Source organism: Budorcas taxicolor, chromosome 19 (genome assembly GCF_023091745.1).
Source record: "Budorcas taxicolor isolate Tak-1 chromosome 19, Takin1.1, whole genome shotgun sequence".
In the NCBI taxonomy this organism is placed as follows: Eukaryota; Metazoa; Chordata; class Mammalia; order Artiodactyla; family Bovidae; genus Budorcas; species Budorcas taxicolor.
The window spans coordinates 8,330,040-8,352,205 of NC_068928.1; the positions used below are offsets into that span (position 1 = coordinate 8,330,040).

General features: G+C 56.6%; 1 protein-coding gene across 4 annotated transcripts in view; it reads left to right on the forward strand.

Annotated features, from left to right (window-relative positions):
* Window positions 1-22,166, forward strand: part of MSI2 (musashi RNA binding protein 2) — a 409,668-nt gene that overhangs the window by 364,027 nt on the left and 23,475 nt on the right. For all 4 annotated transcript variants that reach the window (XM_052657188.1, XM_052657186.1, XM_052657187.1 and 1 more), the window contains exons 10-11: window positions 1,056-1,130; window positions 19,665-19,727. In XM_052657188.1, the coding sequence (XP_052513148.1) occupies window positions 1,056-1,130; window positions 19,665-19,727 (138 nt within the window). The remainder of the gene's footprint in view (window positions 1-1,055; window positions 1,131-19,664; window positions 19,728-22,166) is intronic.

The window sequence follows — 22,166 nt, forward strand, 5'->3', positions numbered from 1 at the left end:
GACCTTCATCTTTCTGTCCCTCCCCAGCATGTGCATCTGTACCAGCTCCTGAAAACACCACATCGAGATATGCCCAGTTCTACCAAGCATACAGCAGGAACGGACACTCCTAATGTTGCAACGTCGGCCGCCGTGGCAGGCCTTAACAATCACACCTCCGCCGTCCCGCCGGCCGCCATGAAGCAATTCCAGAGCATGCCCCCTTGCACATACACCATGCCAAGTCAGTTTCTTCCCCAGCACGCCACTTACGTAACCCCCGTCACCACCAACCTCAGAGCCTGGAAGTCCAGATAGACAAGCAGAGACGCTTCAGAATTTAACCCCACCTCCACCCTGTGCTGCCACCATTGCTTCTAAACTGGCAATTCATAATCCAAGTTTACCTGCCACCCTGCCAGTTACTTCGCAAAATATCTAGCCTGTCAGATATGATAGAAGGAGTAACCCCAATTTTGGAGAAACGGCGCATCCACTACTGCGATTACCCGGGCTGCACAAAAGTTTACACAAAGTCTTCTCATTTAAAAGCTCACCTGAGGACTCATGCTGAATGTATACTGTTTTAGACGAAGGCAATGGCACCCCACTCCAGTACTCTTGCCTGGAAAATCCCATGGATAGAGGAGCCTGGTGGGCTACAGTCCATGGGGTTGCTAAGAATTGGACATGACTGAGTGACTTCACTTTCACTTTTCACTTTCATGCATTGGAGAAGGAAATGGCAACCCACTCCCGTGTTCTTGCCTGGAGAATCCCAGGGACAGCGGAGCCTGGTGGGCTGCCGTCTATGGGGTCGCACAGAGTCGGTCACGACTGAAGTAACTTAGCAGCAGCAGCAGCTGCCCAAATAGGGTCTCATCACCAGCAGGCTGACGGCAGTGCCCCAGCCATGGGCAAGGGGTGACCCAGGCCCTGGGTAAAGACCCCCCACTGGAGATAGTCACTTTGTGGAGGAAAATAACTCTCACTGTTCCTCACTCCCACCCTCCTTGGGCTCCTCCCAACCAGAGGCGGCTGCACTCACTGACATGGTCTTTCTCTCTGTGTTCAAGGCTACCCCAACTTCGTGGCAACCTATGGCCGCGGCTACCCCGGATTTGCTCCTAGCTATGGCTATCAGTTCCCAGGTGAGTGGCTTTGTCTCCTGGGGCTTTGGGGACACAGGAGGTGGACTGCATGGCGGGGGGGAGGGGACGGGGGGGGGGGGGCGGGGACGGTGCTAAAGAGAACCAGCTCATACTTAGGTCCATTCACAGACCAGCCTATAGATCTAACTGGGTCAGAATGCAGTCTCTGATTAACTGAAGTGTTTCACGGGTGCCGGGTCACGGAAAATGACTTGTTGGTGGGGGGAGAACTGATCAGGAGCCCTCCGTCCACTCCTCCCTCCCTTTTCTGGAGCCCCTTCCTAGTTCTCTCTCCCTGGGGAAGGGACTGAACTCTGGGCCCAAGGTTTCCTGCAGCCCTCTGGCTCCCAGCACCCGCGTGCCTTGCTCTCTGGACCCCATCGTCCTTCCCCCTCCCCTCCTCTGGCTCTGATGTCCTTCTGACGTGTGTGTGGGGTTTGGATCCCTTCTCCATCCTGAGGGGTGTTGGGATGGTGGGAGGGGTGGTTAGAGTCTCCCTCCCCCTGCGTGGGCATCAGAGACTCAAGGCAGAGCCCCTGGTGTTGCCCACTCACACGCCCACGCTGCCCAGCTCACATATAGCCAGGGAGGCCTGGGACCCTCACCTGGGGGCCAAGGACCCTGTAGGGATGGGGGACACTGCTGAAGGAAGCAATGTTTTATGGGGCTTGCTTCTCCGTAGAGGGGGCCAGCCAGCCTTTCTCAGACCTGGAGAAGAGCAAGAATGTGTTGGGGTGCTTGGGGTGCCTGTGTCCTAAGGACAGCTGGAGTTCTAGAGAAGGTGTTAGGAGCAGAGTTCTTTCCCCTTAGGTTCTGTGCTGTGGGAGGAGGCTCTAGAGAGCTGGACCTCCACTCCTGGTTGATTATCCTGCCAGACCCGGAGGCCTGAGCTGCAGGGAGGCCAGGGGGGCGGGATGTGGCCCTGTGCCGGTGGCGTTCTAAAGGCAGTGGAGATGGGGGCTCATGGTGGGCGAGGGCCTCAGCCCCACCCATGCTCGGGCTGAGCTTCAGAAGGGGAGGACTGTGATGGGGGAGGTAAGGAGGCATTGGGACCCTGGAGCCGTGCCCTCCAGGGGACGGGTCCTCACCCAGCCACAGAAGCCCTTGTCCTGGCTGCCAAGGCCACAGGCAGGTCATCCAGGGTCTCGGGGCCTCCCTTTTGTCTTCCGTAATTGAGGGACTTGGGCTAGATGGTCCCTGGGTCTGAGTGGAAGGGGAAGGCGGAGGCAAACAGCAGACCCAAGAGCAGAGATTCAGGTGATGGGAGTGAGTGGGGGGGCTTCCCCACAAGCCTGTCCCCCTGGCAGGGTGGTCTCCCCACCAGGGCAGGGCCCTCGGCAGGAGTCCCCGGCTGCCCCGAGGGGGAGCCCCCCACCCCTGCTCATCTGCACATGGCAGCTCCAGTGGCCATGGGCCTGTCCGAGCAGGACACAAGGCATCCCAAGCCGGGAAGCTAGGCACAGTCTGCACCTCCCTGGGATTTCCCCTGAAGCCTGGAGATGTAGAAACCCTGTGCAGGGGGGTCACCACCAGCAAAGGTCAGGGCTCGGATTGGGACCTGGGTATCCTGGGTCGTTATTGCCGTACTTCATCCTCTTTCTAGCATCCATCCGTCCAGTACAATCAATCACACCAGCCACGTGAAGCTTCTAAAATTTAAATTAAGTAAAATGAAAATTCAGTTCATCAACCACACTAACCACATTTCATTTACTCAGCAGGCTAGGAGCTACCGTCTGTGCAGAATATAGAGCATCTAATGGGTGGGACGTCACTGTTCTTTCTCAGCCTAACGATGGGCAGAGGCAGCTGTTTCTTAACACCGACTGCCTCCCCTCCACCTGAGCTGGCGCTCTCCGTGAATCCCCTTCTCATCTGCCGCTGTCCCTGCTCTACCTGTGTGATCTGGGCTTGCCGCACACCCTTCTGGCCTCACAGTTGGTGTTAAACGCCTGCCTCTGCCCACCGTTAGGCTTCCAGGAAAATAAAAAAGAGATGTGCCCATCAAGAGGGCTAGACGTTTTGGGTAGTTATTAGAGTGGGGAGCAGTTCTCTTCCAGAAACACTGAGTGATGGTCCACCCCTGGGGACGCGGCTCCTTCTTCCCACGCCCGGATGTCCACTGTGTGGTCCTGCCCCCGCCCTCCTGGATTGGCATGTGGGCTGGAATTCTTACCATCCTGATTAGGGTCTCCCATTTCCTCTCTTTTTTCCCCTCTGATTTCAGTTCAGTCTGTTAATTTCTGTTCTTTTTTCACTTTGCAGACTATTGCCAGTTTCACAAGACACAGTTTTTATCAGCTAGCTGTTAAGAGAGGCGTGACAGATTGGGGTTTGCTCCCATCGCTGGAGAGAGGACAGGGTCCCAGCCCGGGCCACCCGGCTGCTACCGGTGCCCGCTGAGCACTGTCCCAGCTGCCTGTTTGCACAAACATCCTTTTTCTCCTTTGTGATTCTTGGGAAGGACTCACATCCCCAGTGCTTCACTGGGTTTTTTAAAGTCAGCTTTGTCCCCCAGTTCCCTTCCAGTTTGCTTTTTGTCCGCACTGGGAGTTCCTCCCCACTGAGGCCACTTGTCACCCTCCCAGTGCAGCAGGCCAGAGGGGAACTTCTCACAAGCGGTGTGGAGCTTCCTCACGGGAATCCAGGGAGAAAGCGTCAGCTTACTTTAAACAATCACCAAGTAGGCTTATTGGGGCATTTCATGGGTGGGCTGTTCAGTGCTGGCCCACAGGGGTGGAGGATATGTGACCTGTCCACTGTATCCTGTGGTGGACAGTTCCAGAAGTGAACACACATGCACACAGATTGTTCTGTAAGTACTAACGTGAACAGTGTAATCTGAAGAAAAATTGTATCAGCATATCTGGGTGTCTTTGTCTTTTGGAGCCAGCCCCTCTGTGGTTGTTGCTATAATAAGGCACACTTACCTCTGGGAAGGGGGCCGTGGAGGCACCCTGGTGCAGCCTCACCTTAGGCCCTGTGGGCACCATCCACTCTGGGTCCTCTTTCCCAGCACCTCTGTCCCCACCAGGCTGCCCACTGGCCTTGCTTTCCCTGCTGGCCTCAAGGGCCTCCTAGCCCACTGGGGTCAGAGGGGATGGGTATAGAGGGCTCATCCTGATCAGGTCAGGACCCCAAAGGGCTTCCTTTCCCCGTGATCCTGATCACCCACTTCCCCACTCTCTCAGATTAATGAGTTATGGCTCAGTTGGCCCCTCAGGAATCACCCCTTGTTCACCCTCAGGGTTTGTGAGAAGTGACCCGCGTGCGTCTGTCAGATGCATTTGGTATAAGCGCAGCCATCTGTCTGAATGTCAGTGTCCCTGGTGACTCAGTGGTAAAGAACCCACCTGCCAATGCAGGAGACCTGGGTTTGACCCCTGGTTTGGAAAGATCCCCTGGAGAAGGCAATGGCAACCCACTCCAGTATTCTTGCCTGGAGAATCCCATGGACAGAGGAGCCTGGCAGGCCCCACGGGGTCGCAAAGAGTCAGACACAGCTTAGCAACAAGCATGCACACACATCCTTTAGACCCACGTGTGCAGTTTGGCTCATCTCATTAAAGATGCTTGATGTCATCACTGGTTAATTTCCTTTTATTTTCCCGCAGACTTTTTCATAGATGCCTTTTTCCACATCTGTACGGCTTTTTTTTCCCGTTTGTTCTGCTGTGAATCGCTTTGCTTTGGTGAACTTGTGCTAGCATACTTAGCTCACAGACACTCGAGCCATTGTGAGTTTTCTTCATCTCCGTAAACAGTTCATCTGTGCTTCTCCCTAATGACGTTTTATTTTTACCCCCATAAGCAACTGAGGTAGAAAAATAAAATTTTACCGTGGGTGTGCTGTGTGCTGCCGTGTCTCAGCCTCACAGCACCCTGTTCGCACTCTGGGGGAGGCGAACGCACTAAATAACCAGCACCAGTGACAGACAGCCTGGTGCAGTTTCTGAAAGCAGGTGCGCTTGCCCTGGCGGTCTTTGCCCCCAGGCCTCCCTGCTTCCTCCTGTCTCCTACGCTTGCTCAAGGTGGCCCTGTCCTTGAGTCACGGCGGAGCATGGGCGTGCAGCAGCTGTGTGGTCCACCCTGCCACCCCTTCCTTCCTCTGCCTTCACCCCTGCCCCCAAGGGATAACACCGCTGAACATCTGAAGCCCCTGACATCTGGACGCCAGGTGTGTGTGAGCCCACACATGCGCTGTGCACACCAGCCAACATGTGGTTTGCACATGGCTTGCTTTCCAAATTCCCCTGTGCGGTGCAGGCCCGAGGAGGCACCTGTGTTGCTGGATGCAGAGCTAAATCTCATTTCCAGGTCCCACTTGCTACGCAGTAGCCATGTGGCCTTGAGCAAGTGACCTAGCCTTCTGAGCCCTCGAGATTATAACGGTGCCAGGGTTGTTAGAATTAAGTAGGATATTGTGTATATGTGAACATGCCTTGTCAACTGGTAACTGCTGTACAGCTGAAGGTTTAGAAATAGTGGGCGTCAGTATTCTTATTGCAGAGAAGGCAACGGCACCCCACTCCAGTACTCTTGCCTGGAAAATCCCATGGATGAAGGAGCCTGGTGGGCTGTAGTCCATGGGGTCGATACTAGTCGGACACAACTGAGCAACTTCACTTTCACTTTTCACTTTCATGCATTGGAGAAGGAAATGGCAACCCACTCCGGTGTTCTTGCCTGGAGAATCCCAGGGACGGGGGAGCCTGGTGGGCTGCCGTCTATGGGGTCGCATAGAGTCGGACACGACTGAAGCGACTTAGCAGCAGCAGCAGCAGCGTTCTTATTCTGTCACTTTCCAGAATGGTTTTCGCTTCCTCATCACCCCCGATGAAGCTGCCTGCTGGGGGATCTACTTATCAGTGAAGAGAATGATTGGGAATCCCCAAGAGACTGGGACTCCCTGCTTCACCCTTCTTCATCCTTCCCTCCCCATTTACTGATCATCAGACACTGGATTAGGTACCAAACATCTAGACATGAATAAAATCCCTTCTCAGGATGCTCACGGTCCAGCTGAGGCAAAGAGAACCAGCGAACAAACCCACTGGGCATCCCGGGTGCTTTAGCTAGAGAGAGGGAGTCTTTTTCTTCTATGAGAGGACAAAGACAGGCTGCTAGTCCTGCCTGGGGTGGCCCCAGAACTGGGTCTTACCAAGTGAGATAAAATGAGATGGGTAAAGAAAAGAAAGAATTACCCCCCAGGCAGAGAAATTACTTCGTTAGACACTGAATCAAGTATTTTTTTTTAAAACAAAACAGTATAATAATGGCCTTGACAAAATAAGAATTTGTTTTCTCTTTCCAATGTGGGAGAAACCTGGATGTCTCTCTTCAGTATCAGGGATCTGAGTTTGTCTCATCTTTGTGTTCTTTTCTCTTCAACATAAGACTCCCTCTCATAGTCTGAGGAGGCTGCTCAAGCTCCAGCCATTACATACTCATCCCAGAAGAACACATCTCTTCCCTTTAATAGCACTTCTTAGAAGTCATGTGTCACGCTCTGCTTAGACCACATTGGTCAGGCCTTAGTCATATGGGCAGATTTAGCTGCTGAGGAACCTCAGAAATGTCTGTCTTCCTGGGAACTGTGTACCTGCTAAAAACAGGGTTCTGGTATTAAGGAAGACGTGTGAAATAGATATTAGGGGACACTTAGCGATCTCTGCCACAAACCTGGGAGAGGATACGGTGCAGGTCCCAGGGATTAAGAGCAGTTCAGCGTATGGGGTGCTTGCAAGGGCATCTTGGAGAGGGGGTAGGGGAGAGACAAAGCTAGAGAGGGAAGCAGGGCTGAGTGAGTGTTGTCAGGCTCCGGAGCTCACAAATGTGATCCCTAAAACACACGAAACGTCCTTAGTGACTTTTAAGTCGAATGATGTGATCAGATCTCCAGAGCGAGTCAGAAGTGGTTTGCAGGGCTAGAGGGGGCAGTGAGGAGCGTGTGCAGGCGCGTTACAAGGATGCCCCCCTCTTTCTGCACTGTCCCGCCGCCTCTCTGGGGTCTGTTCTTCTCCCCGGCCTCAGGTTGACTGTGGCCCTCTGGGGGTCTTTCCGCTCTACTGGGGACAACACGGCTTCATTCGGCCCCAACCACCAGAAAGTGTCTCAGCCACAGTCTTGGCTACTGAAGAGGCCTCAGACTCAGGGACAGTCAGGAGGGTCAGGCCAGCACCCCAGGCTCCATGCTTACACCTCCCTCCTAGGGTGATGGTCTGGGGACAGCCAGGCGGGACAGGTCCCAGGTAGGGAGACCCTGGGATTCTGGTTCTGAAAGTGCCAGTTGGTGCTTCTGACTCCTCAGCGATGAACATTGGTTTCATCCCAGATGCTGATGAGGACTGGCTTCCTGGGGCACTGGCCTGAGAAGAATCACGAAGCCAGGTCCTAGCTCAGCAGAAAGGGGGCTATGGCTGATTAGCGACGCCTGCGTGGTGGCGGGATCTGGGGCTCAGGCCTGCTCACAGCATATTTTGCCTTGCTTATTCTAGTCCAATGACGGACGGTTCTCAGACACTGGTTGGTGGTTTGTTGGCCCCTCTGAAAGATGGTCACCCTGTTCGACACGGAGGGTATGGTTCTTAGGGCGGGGGCCATGGCTCACGTTGATGCTGTTTCCTCTAGGGGAGAAGCTGCTGTAGTGCGTCTTTGGCCAAGGCTCTGCAGTGGACGCTCGGGCCAGATTGTCTGGTCTTTAAGCAAAGACCGAGGCTTAGGGGTCTGTCTTATCCTGAGCTGAGGGCCGTGGCTTGAATGTGGAAAGTGGAGGGAAGATAGCACAAGATCCCTTAAACCAGATGACCAGGGGAAGCAGCCTTGGCCATAGGAAAGGGGCTGCTTCCGCAACCAGCTCCCACCCAACCTGTCAGTTCTTTCCAGTTTACAAGCTGTGGAAAGTGTTCAGAAATGCTGGCAGCTGCCCTGCCAAAGGCCTGGGGTCCTGCCTGGATGAGGCCCCCGGGCCTCAGGGAGTGACTCCAGGGACCTCTCGTCCAGCCCACCAGGTGGCCCCTGCTCAGGAGACCAGCACTTGCACTCCCACCAGAAAACGTTCTGCTTTCTCTGCTCAAGTTCTTGGAGAGAGAGGAGCAAGCCTCCCTCCCAGCCTCTGTGACTTCGGGGAGGTGATTGCGGGGCCGCTGTGGTGGAATCATAGGACCAATGGCTAGGGATGCCCCCTCACTTGGACGTCGATTTAAAGTGAGGACTTTCCTCCTACTGAAGTTTGTAATGAGTCCCTTCCTCATTCCCGGCCCCAGAAACGCCCTCAAGGGGAGCTCTGGTGGACCATGTGGTGCCAGGGCCTCAGCTCTGCCAGTACCGCCTGGCTGGGCACTCCTGGCTGCTTCAGATCAGAGTCCTGACAGTGAGTGATGGCTGGGCCTCACTGAGGGGCGGGAAGCGGGGGAACCTCTTCTTGAAATGCCAAAATAGGGGTTGGCTTCCCAGGTCCATGAGTCCTGGGGCCCACAGCTCCGTGTTCAGCACTGTGACTAGAGACGGTCCCTTGGAAGGGGAAGACCCTCCCAACCCAGCAGCCGGCTCACATCTGCTCCACCGCCAGCCTTGAATGTGCACCGCCCTCCAGCCCCACCCTCATCTCTAGGATTGCTCCTTCACAGAGGGGACCCGCAGGCAGGCTCGAAGCCACAAGCCAGCTCTCCCTGTGGTCCGCCCACTCCCATGCCACCCGGCCCCGTGCAGATTAGGGGCTTGTCCCCTCCTTTGGATATTAAGTCCAGGTCAGTCAGGCCGGTGCAGCTGCTGCTTTGGAAGAAAATGGGGAAGTTGAATTCAGCAGCACACCCGGATCCTGGCGTGAGCTGCGGGTGGGCCACCCTCCCACGCGGCCCCCTGTGCTGGAGAATTAGAAGCAGACGCTCTTCCGCGATGAGGAAAGCAGAGCGTGGTGCCTAACCGGCGCTTAATAAATGTTTGTGGAAATCAATTGGAGCAGTCTGAATTGACAGGGATTGCAGGTTTCACTTTTGATCAGGTTTCTGCGCCTCTTGAAACTCCCTCTGCACAAGTGAAGGGAAACGTGATTCGGCGTGCTGGGGCCAGAGCACCGTATTCTCCAAAGGGGAGTGAGCGGACCAAGTTCTTGCCCCTGGCTTTCTGGGAAAGGCCAGCCACCTTTGGGCCTTGATTTCCCCGTCTGTCCAACGGGGTTACTGACCCCTGTCCTATCCCCTTCCTCAGGGTGCGGAGAGGGTCGCAGGCCGGGCACAGGCTCCAGCTTTGGGAAGGGGGCGTGGCCCGGCCAGTCCTGCCTGGGGGCGGCGGTGGGCGTGACTTCATGCCATTCTCCGCGGTGGAGAACGTGGACCCGAGTGGAGCCCCACAGACCGGCCTCCCCCAGCGCTGTCCTCACGCCCCTCTCACTCCTTCCGGACCTCTGTACCACCAAGCTCACAGAGCCCGCAGTAAGCCCGCCAGCAGGAACATAATCACCTTTCTTCAAGCCCTTCGGTTTTAATTTCCATCAGCAAAAGCCAATGAACGACTGCAGCTTAAAAAAAACCCAAACAACGGCAGCAACAAATTACACAGAGTGTGAGGTCGTGGGCAGACGGCAGTGCTAGGCCTGAGGGGTGGGCAGCTCGTGCCTCCAGGACAGCCAAGAACAAGCCAGGGTGGCAGGGGGGCCGCTGTCCCCTCCCCCCAGCCTGAAAAGGCCGCACAGAGTCCTGCCTGGAGAACTTTGCCCTGAGTCCGGTCCGCTTGGATTCCCTGCCCCTGAGAAACCGCAACCAGCGGTGCCACCACCTGTGCTCCTGCGCCTTCAGCTGGGGGTGCAACAGCAGGGGGCGGTCTCTGCGTGCGCTAGAGCTTGCCATCAGGACCCACTCGGGGGTCAGGACGGGATTGTAAGCCCAGTGAGGAAGGCAGAGTCTGCAGGGGTGTCACACAGGTGGTCAGACGCATCCCTCTGGGGTCTGACTGGGTGGGGGCGCAGGAGGAGTAACTGCCTGGAAAGCTGTCGGGAAGGAGTGCCATCTGGATGGGTTTTCAGGTACGAGTAGAAGCTTGCCAGGCAGGAGATGAAGGAAGGGTATTCCACATCAAGGGATGAGCAAGTGTAAGGGCACAAAACCATTGCACGTCTTCTCTCCCTGCCTCCGTTGGGCAGATGCTATCCCATCATCTGGGCCAGGACAGCCAGACAACCGACCTTGGCATTGGAGGCCTGATGCCGCTTCTTCCCAGACGCAGCAGCTCATGGGTAGACACTTTGTGGACCAGAAAGGCTGCCCCCATGCTTCCCTTTGGCTGGTCCCTTTCAGGGCATCTGTGGGTAGCGCTGAGCTGGCCCAGTGGGCCCTGGGTTCTGGCTGCCCCAGGGTTGGCTTCCTGTGAGCTGAAGAGTGTCACCCAGATGGGGACAGGACTGGGGGTGCTGACACCCGCAGAGGCCCTGCTGCTCGGCTCCGAGCCTGAGGAGGTGTTTTATGGCCCTGGGGCACCCCGGTTTTGCAGCGAAGGGCGTGGGGCCTGTCCTGTGGCTCTCCGTGGAGCAGGTTTAGGACCTGTCCACGCTTCTTTGTCTGGGCCAGGGGCACCAGCCTTGAGCATGTCAGGGTTCAGGTAAGGCTCAGGGCAGGAAGCGCCATCTCCTCCCCGCCCCTCTCCTGTTGGTTCCTCTTCTCCCCATCCATCCTTTCACTCACTCAGCACATAGTCATTAGCACCTGCTGCACCACAGCCCTGCCTAGATGCTGGAGATAGTGATGAGCCAGAGACACCACCCTGCTGGGTAGAGCATGTGCTGGGGACAGGCACGAGCAGGGAGAACCCCCAGAGGCTGCCCTAGCTGAGCCCTTCCTAGAGGAGCCTGGGGGCACTGGACAAGTCCAGGCGGCACGACCGCCAGTCCAGCTGATGAGGGCAAGCTGCAAGGCTCCGGGGTCCTTGTCCCCAGCCCAGGGCTGCGACCAGCCAGGCCCTCCCTGGGGCCCTGCAAGCCCTCCTGCCATCGCGTTACCCACCCAAATTAGAGCTTGTACTTCAGATGAGACGTATCCTTATCACTCACAAGCAAAGTATAAATATGATCTATTAAAGCCCTTCGGATGTGAAATGTCATGTAAATTAAGAGGATTTTAGAATAGGAAGGCTACGCTACTGTTATCACCGTGGGCAATAATAATAAAAATAGGAATAGAAGTTGTCATTCCGCTTACTGAGAGCTCAGCCAGTGACAGATAACAGGCCACTGGTGCCGCCATTCCACCAAATTTCTTAGCAGCCCCTCGAGGAGGTGGTTAACCGCGCTTGCAGAGGAGCAGAGTGAGGCTGAGAGGAGAGTTACATAACTCGTCTCAGATGGCACAGTAGTGAGCCTGGGAGATGGGGTTTTTGCCACCTCGCATTTCACATTGTGCACGGATTCCTTTAACATCTCCGGACCTGAGTCCTTCACTGAGGAACATCTTCCAGGAGGGCAGGGTGTTGCAGGGAGAGCTCCCCAGAATACTTCGGGAAAGCTTCTTGGCCATGGAAGGCGCCCCAGTGACAGGTGGCTTTCTTATCACGTTCTCATCGTCTCATCTGCTTTTAAAGGTCAGGAGACAGAGGCACAGAGAAGGTTCTACCTGCACTTGACCCTTTCACCCAGGGCTGACATGCGGTGGCAGGGTCTGCAGGCTGGTCAGAGTTTAACGATTTTTCTGTGTGCTGGGCTGTGCTTAGTGCATCAGTCGTGCCCAGCTCTTTGCGGCTTCGTGGCCTGTTGCCAGCCGGGCTCCTCTGTCCATGGGGATTCTCCAGGCCGGAATACTGGAGTGGGTAGCCTTTCCCTTCTCCAGGGGATCTTCCTGACCCAGGAATGAAATCGGGGTCTCCTGAATTGCAGGCGGATTCTTTACCAGCTGACCTACCAGTTTCTGTCCAGGTTGGTAAATAGTGGCTGCCTGGAGCCCCCAGAATGCCTCCCACTCCCCCCACCTTGGGATCTCCCCCACAACCCCCTGACCATCCGGTGGGCCACCAATTCAACACCTGAAACAGCCCATCTCAGGAGTCAAAAAGGGAAGGAGTCCGCGTTTACAAGGGAGGGAGCTTGAGGTCAGAGCTGTTGGTTTACTCACAGATGGTGGGCCCAACGTGGAGCCTGGGGTCTTTCAGCAGAAAGTCTTGGGGTTCTCAGGACTCGAGCGTCTGCTGTCCTGGGGTGCTGTGGGACCGGCATTTGTAATTGTGCAGAGTTCCTGCTAAAGTCCATAAAGAGTGCAGCTGGGGAAACAGGCAAGTGAGGAGGCCCCTGGGAGTTCAGGCGTTCAGAGCTAAATGGCTCAGCGAGAGACCCAGTGCGTAGGATACAAAATGTGGGCTCCTTAACCTGTGACTGGACCAGCCATCTGACGCTGGCCCTGCGGTCAGCACTGCAGAGAAACCTCACCTTGTCCACAAGGCCCAGATGGTCAGGCCAAAGCTGGAACTCTTGGGGGCCCAGAAAGAGAAGGATTTACCCCCCAATTTGGTGGGTCCTGTCTGAAAAAAATTTTGAAGGATCTGTGTCTTGGTATCGTGTGCCAGAGCCTAGCTGGATAGGTTTTTTTTTAACTGAATTGAAATGGTGAGACCTTTGCAGGCTGGGTCAAGGTCACAACCAGAGGAATACCTCCGTTCCCTTTCCTTTTGTGTCTTGGATCCTGGAGAAAAAGTTGGGGTGGCCACCTCCCACACTCCACTGTCTTGCTACACTGAGACTTCTGATCACTGCCCCCCTTTCCAAGCAGGATTTGACGTAGCCACACCCAGGTCTTGAGCTCAGCGGTGAGAAGACCATAGAGCAGTCAAGGGCCTGGCTCCCAGCTGGTGGGTCCAGGGCCGATCCTTGCTTCTCCCTGGCAGAGTAGTCACAGCTCCCCTTGCGCCCAAGACCCTGGTGGACAGTTTTCTCCCTGTTCCCAGGGAGTTGGTTTGTGGGCAGCCTGGTCCACAGCTGGAGCCCCCTTTCCTGTCAGGGGCTAGTGACTAGAAGCTCTATGAGAGTGGAACACATGTATGTTTAGTTCACTGCTGTGACCCCAGTGCTTAGAACAGTGCCTGGTGTGTAGGTACTCAGTGACAGGTAGGTACTCAGTGAAGGTACTCAGCGATAAATAAGTACTCAGTGGTAGGAACTCAGTGAAGGTACTCAGTGATAGGTAGGTATGCAGGTAGGTGCTCAGTGAAGGTTTATTGGGTGGATAAGGAGCTGAGAGCAGGGTTGGAGTTAGAGAGGTCCCTCACGGCGGCCCCTGCACAAGTTCCAGCTGAGCAAGGGTTGTTGGGGCTCAGCTCTCTGTCAGGAGGCAGAAAGGCCCCTGGAGAAGGATGCAGGGCCAGGGTCCCCAGGTAGAGCTTTCTGCTTCCCCAGAAGAGCCCCAGGACTCCAGCAAGCGGTGCCTAAAGCCATGTTGTCTTATGCAGCCACGTTTGGGGAAGTGCTGGACGTTTCTGTTGCCCACACCGCGCCCAGACAGATGGTCGGGCTCTCTGGGGGTGGGGCCCCAACGTGAGAGGAAGAGGGGCCCTGGGCAGCTCTGAGTGCCTCCTGGAGACGCGGGACATGCTGGGGAGGGGGCAGGGAGTGCTCAGAGCAAGCACAGTGCAGGAAAATTGTCCTTCGTAATGGACCGTTCGGGATGGAAGGACATTAGAAGAGAGAAGTTTACAAAGATGCCCGTCACAACCACAGCCTGTCGGAGCCATAAGGAACCTCAGAATCCCCCATCCAAGATCACAGAAAGAAGTGGGAACCAAGCCAAGAGAGTATCTTCTCAAACCAGGAAAGGGAGAGGATGCAAAGAAACAGGTCCATGACCACAATAGAAGGGCAGTGGGACCCTTCAGTGTTGACTGAAAGCCAAGGACACCCCAAGGCTCCCTCTCAGTCAGAGATTCTCTGCCCCCATAGTGCATCAGAATGACCTGAAAGGACTTACGAAGATCAGGACAGAGCCCCTCCTGGTTCTTGTGTGCTCAGGCTCCCTCAGCCAGGATAGAGACCCGCTGCTCTGCACGGAGACCGTGCTGAGGCTCTCACAGGAGATGGTCAGGAGGGTTAGAGCCCATCATAGTCTCGGGAGGGCCTTCCCTTCCGCCAGGGCAGCGGGGAGACAGACTATGCGGATATGAGCTGAGATCTGACCTTTTAAAAATTTTGAAAGCCTTCGAACGAAAGGTTCTCCCCCTTGGCTGCACCCAGGGGATCACCCAGGAAGTGTCTAAGGGTCTCCCTGTCTAGACTGCACCCTAAACCAGATAAATCAGAACCGTTAAGCTGGAACCCAGACCTCAGCATTTGTGGAGGCTCCCGAAGTAGTCCCGGGAGGGGGCAGCATGAGGATGGGTCCACCAGACAGACCCCTTCACTGGCTCACCGTGCTCCCAGCCCGCTCCTGTGGGCATCTGAGTTTGTGGCCCTGGGGTGCAGGGTCACAGGGGCGGAGGGGCAGCTGAACCTGCAGGCAGCGTTGCCTGTCAGCTCAATTTACCCAAAGCGGTGTCTCCCGGCCCTGGTGCTCCTTCCCTGCCTCTGGGTGTCTGACCATCATCAGCTCGTGCTCCGCTAGAGTCGTCTGTAGGGCAGACTCCAGGCTGGGCCCTAAGTGGGACACATGAGTCAGTCCCTGCCCTCCACAACCAAAAGAATTTGCCACCCAGCAAGAGAAATCAGATGTGCACATAAAAATAACTGTGCTTAGGTAAGGCAGAAGCGGGTAAGCGCCACAGAATAAAAGTAGGTGTGGGGTCATACAATTCTCAAGAAAAACCCAAAAGTGCCATCGACTTCTATTTTTCAATAAAACCTCACAGCTCCAGCAAGTCCAGAAAAAGCATCTCATTCTATGTTGATGGGATGGCAGCAGGTTTCCCTTAGATGGATTGCTGACACCAGAGGTGTGATAGGGCCAACCCCAGAGCCCCCTTTCCAGTGACAGAGGGACATGGGTTTGTCACCCTCTTATAGGTTCAGGGAGGCTCGGAGGTGGAGGAACTTTAGAGGTCATCCGGCCTGACCTCCTTGCAGGAGAGAGGAACTGGTTACTCTGGCGCAGAGAAGTGGAACATTGGGTTTGATGCCAACCCCAGGGATTCCTGTTACCCCACTGGTGGGGCGGAGGGACTGCAGACTGGTGAGATTGGGCTCTGGGTCTGAATGACAGCTCCCAGGAGGTGTGGCACCTGCCCGTGCCTGGAGTTCCACCATTGGTGCTTCATTCTTCCACACCCAAGCCTCTTCTTTTTAACTGCAACATTCTAGAACAGGAGGAACACACTACCTTCCTAACACCTAAGTTGCCAGGTAGGCAACTTGGAGCTCTCAAGTCCTGAGATTTCATCAGCAAGAGATTTTTCCCGTTTGTGCCTAATTTACCACTGCAAAATGGGAGGTATTAGGCCACCAGCGTCGAGCCAGCCAGCTTGGCCCATTGTTAGAGCTGAGTGGAACACACGTTCTAATTCTGAGGTATGGAAATTTCATTCCACTAAAATGACAGCGTGAAGTTGGGACGTCATGAAAGATTCCAGCCTAGTGTTATCAACAGGGATTCAGGCCCCCCATGTGCTAACGACCTGCTGACCCTGTGGCCCAGCATGGACGTGGAATAGCCCTGCCTGGAGCAGAGCCCTGTCTTGAAGGCAGGGCTGATGGCTGGACAGAGACCTGGAAGCCTCATCAGAGGACAGCTGACACTCACTGAAGCTTACTTCCTGGCAGGCAGTCATCTAAGCACTTTGCATCTATTAATCTCCAGTTAATAGCGTCAATCTCTTTTACAAATGGAGAAACCAATGTTCAGAAAAAGGTTAGGAGACAGCCTGCCCGGAGTCGCAGCTAGCAGGTGCCTGGGCCAGGATTTGAACCCGGACAGGTTCCTTGTCTGTGCACTTAGCTGTCAGGCTAACCTGCCTCTCAGGGATGAGACTGGTTGCCCCCTTCCTGCATTGACCACACAGGCTGTGCTGGGGAGGGAGCCCCTCCTCGCATTCCTGGCCGCTGAGTGGGGATGGTCATCAGGGTAGTGGGGTGCTAGGGTGCCCACGGGCACTCCTGGACCAGGGGCTCTGCCACGCTTGCCTGGCCCTCAGCCATCACGAGGAGTCCCGCGCTCCACCAGACCTGCCCAATTCCCTGCAGTCTTGTCCTGAACACCCGCTGCCAGGGCAGCCTGAACCCCCACCCCTCAAAAACAAAATGAGAAGTTTCTCCAGGAGGGAGCCTGCTGCCAGTGCCCGCTGACTCCCGGGGGCCTGGGGAGAGATGCTGAGGACAAGATGGAGAGAATCGGCAAGGCTCCCCTCTCCTGTTCTTCCAGCTCCTGCAGGTCCAGCCCTGGGAGCTTCTGGTCCTGGGATCCCTCCTGCCATCCTGGAGGCAGGCTGCACTGCCTCAGGGCTGCTTAGGCCTGAGAGGGCCCCTGGCTGGAGCAGCCCCAGAGCCCCCAACACACACACACCTCTTTCCTGGGGATACACACACACACATACACCTCTTTCCTGGGGATACACACACACACACACACACCCCTCTTTCCTGGGGATACACACACACACACACACCTCTTTCCTGGGGATACAGACACACACACACACACACACACACACCCCTCTTTCCTGGGGATACACACACACACCCCTCTTTCCTGGGGATACACACACACACACCTCTTTCCTGGGGATACACACACACACACACCTCTTTTCTGGGGATACACACGCACACACACACCTCTTTCCTGGGGATACACACGCACACACACACCTCTCCTGGGGATACACACACACACACACACACCTCTTTCCTGGGGATACACACACATACACCTCTTTCCTGGGGATACACACACACACACACACCCCTCTTTCCTGGGGATACACACACACACACACCTCTTTCCTGGGGATACACACACCTCTTTTCTGGGGATACACACACACCTCTTTCCTGGGGATACACACACACACACACCTCTTTCCTGGGGATACACACACACCTCTTTCCTGGGGATACACACACACACCTCTTTCCTGGGGATACACACACACACCTCTTTCCTGGGGATACACACACACACCTCTTTCCTGGGGATACACACACACACCTCTTTCTTGGGGATACACACACACACACACACACACACACTTTCTTGGGGATACACACACACCTCTTTCCTGGGGATACACATACACACACCTCTTTCCTGGGGATACACACACATACACCTCTTTCCTGGGGATACGCACACACACACACACACCTCTTTCCTGGATCTGTGCTCGCACATCCCCTGCAAACCCCACCACCACGGAGAGCCCATTGGCCTTGGAAATGGCATCAGGGGCTTAGCTGTTCTCAGCATGTTTGGGGTGATCAGTGAAGCTGGGCAGCCTAACAGGACAGGAATGGTAGCAGGGAGCAGGAGAAGCGGGCCCAGAAGCCAGCCCCGTGCAGGATGCTGGGACAGCAGCCTCCTCCCTGGGGCTTCCCAAGGAGGCCGGGCCGGGTCCGGGGCTGTGGCCCTGTCCTCTGAGGGTGCCTAGCTATTCGGGGCGCACCAGGTGGCTCTCCTACCCTGCAGCCCCACACACACACCTGTCACTCCGCTCAGCCCGCTTTGATGCTTGAGATTAAATTCCAGCCCTCAGCAGTGTCTGCTGTGCAGTCTCCAGCAGGAGCCTTTATCTGAGATTAAGGATAATGGATTTCCTTTCTTGGATAAGGTTTTTTTTTTTTTCCTCCCTCTTTCTCTCAGACTTTCTGTCCAAAATGTTCTCGACTTCAGAAAATAGACCTTTTGTTGAAGTCTTATTGACTCAACTCCCCTCCCCCAGGTCTGTCCCCTCTCCACTGCTCCCCACCGCTGTTCATTTCATGCTTCCACGGAAACCTGTTCCGAGCAGGAGGTGAGAGCGTGCAAAAGCCTAAGGACCGTCCTCTGTGCCTGCCCTCTTCCTTCTACCCCAGGGTCCCCTGAGCCCTGCTCCCAGCCTGCAGGGGAGCCCGGTGTCGAGTTCGGACGGATGGGGAGAAATAACTTGACTTCTTATTTTCCTTCAGCACTTTCCGCCAGCACCCACATCTCCAGAAATCTAGATCCTGCCCGGAAGAGATGGGGAGTGGACTTGGTGGGGAGTCCCTTCCTTGGTCTTGGCAGGGGTCACTACCGTGTACTTTTATTTCACCTGGATCTTTCTTTTTCCCCCTTCAACAGCCCTATTACCATATTTAAATGCAAGTATGTCTCTTTTCATTGGCATTTGCAGTAGCTTAGCCTGACGTTTCTAGAATAGCTCCTTCCCCTTTGAACTTCTCTCCTCCCCAGTAGTTCCGTGTAGCTAGGGCGATAGTCTTAGCATTTAGTGGGCTTCTAGTTCGCTGTGTTTGGGGGACGGCTCTCTCCTTTCTCTCCTCCCCTGCCACCCCCCTCTGCCCTCCACGGTGCATGCCCCTCCCCACCCCCTCGTCCTGTTAGCAGTTCTTTATCTGGAAGGCTCAATGGCCAACGCTGGGCTCCTCTGTTGGGCTGTTTGCTGCTGGCTTCTAGCACATCATTTAAAACAAGTCACGAGAAACCGGCCTTGGGATCAGGCCTGCAAGTGTCTGCCTGGAGGCAGGCTGTTCGATGCCTGGGGTGGGGGGGCGGTGTCTGTCCAGGCTTGGCTGTGTGTACACACGCTCATGGCCAAGAGAAGCCCCGGGGAGGGACTTGCCCTCCTCTTCCTTCACCGGGACCCTCTGCAGCCACACTGGGTCGCCCTGTTGTGGCATTTAGTCCCCTTGCTGGCACAGCCTTGGAGCCTGGAGCATTGTCAGATGAAGCACAAGGGCTTGGTGAGACCCCCAGGAGACCCTCAGTGCTGACTTGATCCAGTCAGTGGCGCTCAGGCAGAAGAGTCAGATCTTAACCCCATAATGCATCTTGGGAGCCACAGGGCTCACCGCCCGTGGGTCCCTGCCACCCCACACTTCTGCCCCCAGCTGGGCATCCGGGATGCTTCGCCCTGGGCCTGTGACCTTGCTGACACAGAGGTCTGCAGTTAAGATAGTGGGGCGAACTAGGCTTGAGCCATCTCCTGGCCAAGGTGCCTGTGGGCCCAGAGGCCACACCCAGGGCCTCCCGCCTGCGGCTCGGGGGACCCCCGCCTGTGACCCGGCCCTGCTGTGCTCCGCCCCTGCCCTCAGCTCTGGACAAGCCCCGGGGGATCACCAGGGTACCAGTGTAGGGACAGCAGAGAGCTCACCCTGCCCCCGAGAGACGTTCCTCCTAACCTTCTCCGAGGATTCTGGTGTGCCTTCTAGAGGCAGCTTCTGGGGTGACAGACGGGTGGGAATCAGACACACCTGATTCGCAGGTGTGGGATCCCAGATAGGGATGCTGGGCCTTCCAGAAGCCTGAGAGCCGCTGATCCATGTCCCTCCTGAAGGCCCCTCCCCCACCCGTCCTCTCTGTGCGGGCAGGGCCTGACCGTGGGACGTGTCTTTGGGGGACCCTGGCGGGCCCCCCTTCAGCCCAGCTCCCCTCTCTCCACCAGGCTTCCCAGCAGCGGCTTACGGACCGGTGGCGGCAGCGGCGGTGGCGGCGGCACGCGGCTCAGGTAGGGAGGCGTGCGGCCCGGCGGCTCCCAGGCATGCCCCGTGTGCAGGGACCCTGACGGCCCGGTTGAATCTGTGTGGCTGCGTCTGTCCCCCACTCTCACCACGGCCCGGGGGGGCGGGGGGAGCCCCATGGGGGGGTAGTGGCGGGCCTGCAGGCCACAGGGCCACGAGAACGCCCTCACGCAGAAAGGAGAGGTGTGCTTCTTGTGGACTTTGGACGCCCGCCTCGCCGCACAGCCGGCCTCAGGGCGCCCGTGGGCATCTCCCTCCCTGGCTTTTGCTGGTTCACAGGGCCCCCCACCTCGTGTCTCTGACCCAGCCAGGGAAGCTCTAGGTTGTAAAGGGAGGCTCCAAGCCCATCCATGTGTTCCTGCCCCCTCAACCCCTGCTGCGCTCCGCAGGTGGGCTTGCCGACCCAGCTAGACCCCCACCCCTCCGCCTGAGTCCCTGAGGGTCAAACGTGGGCCGAGCCTGGCCCTGGAGAGCGAAACCGCTCTTCCCAAAGCTCCCTACCACTCCAGGCTCGCTTCTTAGCACAGACCCAGAACTCCTGGCACTCCAGCTGCAAGGGAACTGGGGCTTCTCCTCCCACAAGGCTGCCCAAGTTACTGGGTCTCCAAATCCCACCTCTGCCAGGGTCTGGAAACCCCAGGGTGAGGCGGGAACCTTTCCCCAGAGGCCAGAGCCGGGCTGTCTCCCCTCTCCCCCAGACCCTCTGCCTTCCTGAGCAGGCAGGGCTTCTGCTGTGCGCTGGGCCCCACGAGGTCTCCAGGCCTCCCCCAGCACCGCTCCCCCAGCCCCCCAGAGGACTCCGCACCTCCTAGATCCAGGAGCCACGGTTCGTACTCTGTTCTCACACCCTGTGGCCAGGGTGCTGGAGATCCCAAGGGAGTTCAGTTTTACGTAACAGGGCTCGGAGGAGGGTGGGGCGGAGGGAGATGCTGGTGAAGGTACCACGGGGCATTGAAAGCCTAGAGGGCAAAGGCCACAAAGACCCAGACCCTCGCTGGTGAGAGACTGGCACAGTGAGGCCCTTTGGAAACGTCAGTAAAAAATCCGTTCCATGCAAACTGGCACTGCCTCGAGCTACAAAGGATCCCCTCCCCTGAGCCGCCCACTGGGGGTTGTTTGGAAGGGCCAGGGGATTCTCGGGGCTGCTGAGGGCCAGTTAGCCAGAGAGTTGGGCCGGGGCGCCGGGCACCTTTCATTGGCCTCCTGCTGCCCAGCCAGCCTCCAGAGGCCCCTGGCCCGTGGGCTAGGGTCCCTTGGTCCCCCGCCCTGGGAGCGGGTTGCCCAGCTGCCTCCTGGCTCCCGGTTCCATTTGGCTTTTTGTTGAGCACTTTTTGGTGCCATTATAAACGAGCCTCTGCCCTGCCTGTGCCCAGGAGGAGGGGCGACAAAAGGAAACTCGAGATTTCTGAGTGCTGTTGGTTGGCGTTCCCTCCGCTCAGTTTCTTTCTTATCGTGACTTGGATTATGAAACGAAACTTTAACCCAAAATTAACCCTGCCTCTCTCCCTGCCCCCATTCTCCTTGACTTCATGGCAAGTTTAAAGGGCAGCATGGGGTTCTCTGTGAGTCTGAACGTGGTTTCCCCATGGCCTCTGCCCCCCTCTGCCACCCCCACCCTCTCACAGACCCCCAGAGCCAGGTGGGAGTCCCACCCTGTCCCCACTGACTCCTAACCCCGAAGGTCAGCGCCATCTCCAACCACACCTTTTTTTTTTAATTTTTTATTTCAGGATCAGTGCTGTTTTATTTGTAGCCATTTCCATAGGGAGCCACGTCTCCCACAGGCCATTCGAGGTCAGCCATGCTCATCACCGAACTGTTAGTGAATTCTATTCAGGAGTGTGCTCCCAGACCCCCGCCCACACCAGCCTGGGTTAGTTAGTGCAAGGAGCAAGCCTTCAACTCAGAGGTGCCCGACCCCAGCCGCAGGCTCGGTCAGGAAGCTACAGGACACCCGTCAGTGCCCCCTGGGTGAGCCCGAGGGCGATGACCAGGCTGTGTCCACCAAAGTCAGAGCTCTTACTGGGCTGGAAGACACGTGCCCACGTGTGGACAGGGTAGCCTGGCCCCTCTCCCACTAAACCCCTTTGTACCTAGAGCAGGGTTACAAAGCTGGGGAAGGAAGATCTCTGCCTGTCTCTCCACCTAGTGCAGGTCTGACCTGTAAAGACTCTCCTCGCCCCCCGCCCCTGCCCTTTCCCTCTGGAAAATGGTCTGGACGCCAGGTCTGGCAGGATGGCCCATTGTTGACCCCTCATCGTGGCCCCGGGCGTTTGGACATACGTGTGAGGGCTGCACAGACTGTGTGCATCGCCCGGGGCCAGCAGGGGCTCACGGAGGGCTGACCGCCGGCTTCTCCCTTCCTGTGCTCCCGCAGCCCTGCTGCACTCATCCCAGCTCCTCCCCAGGCGAGCAGGATGTTCCTT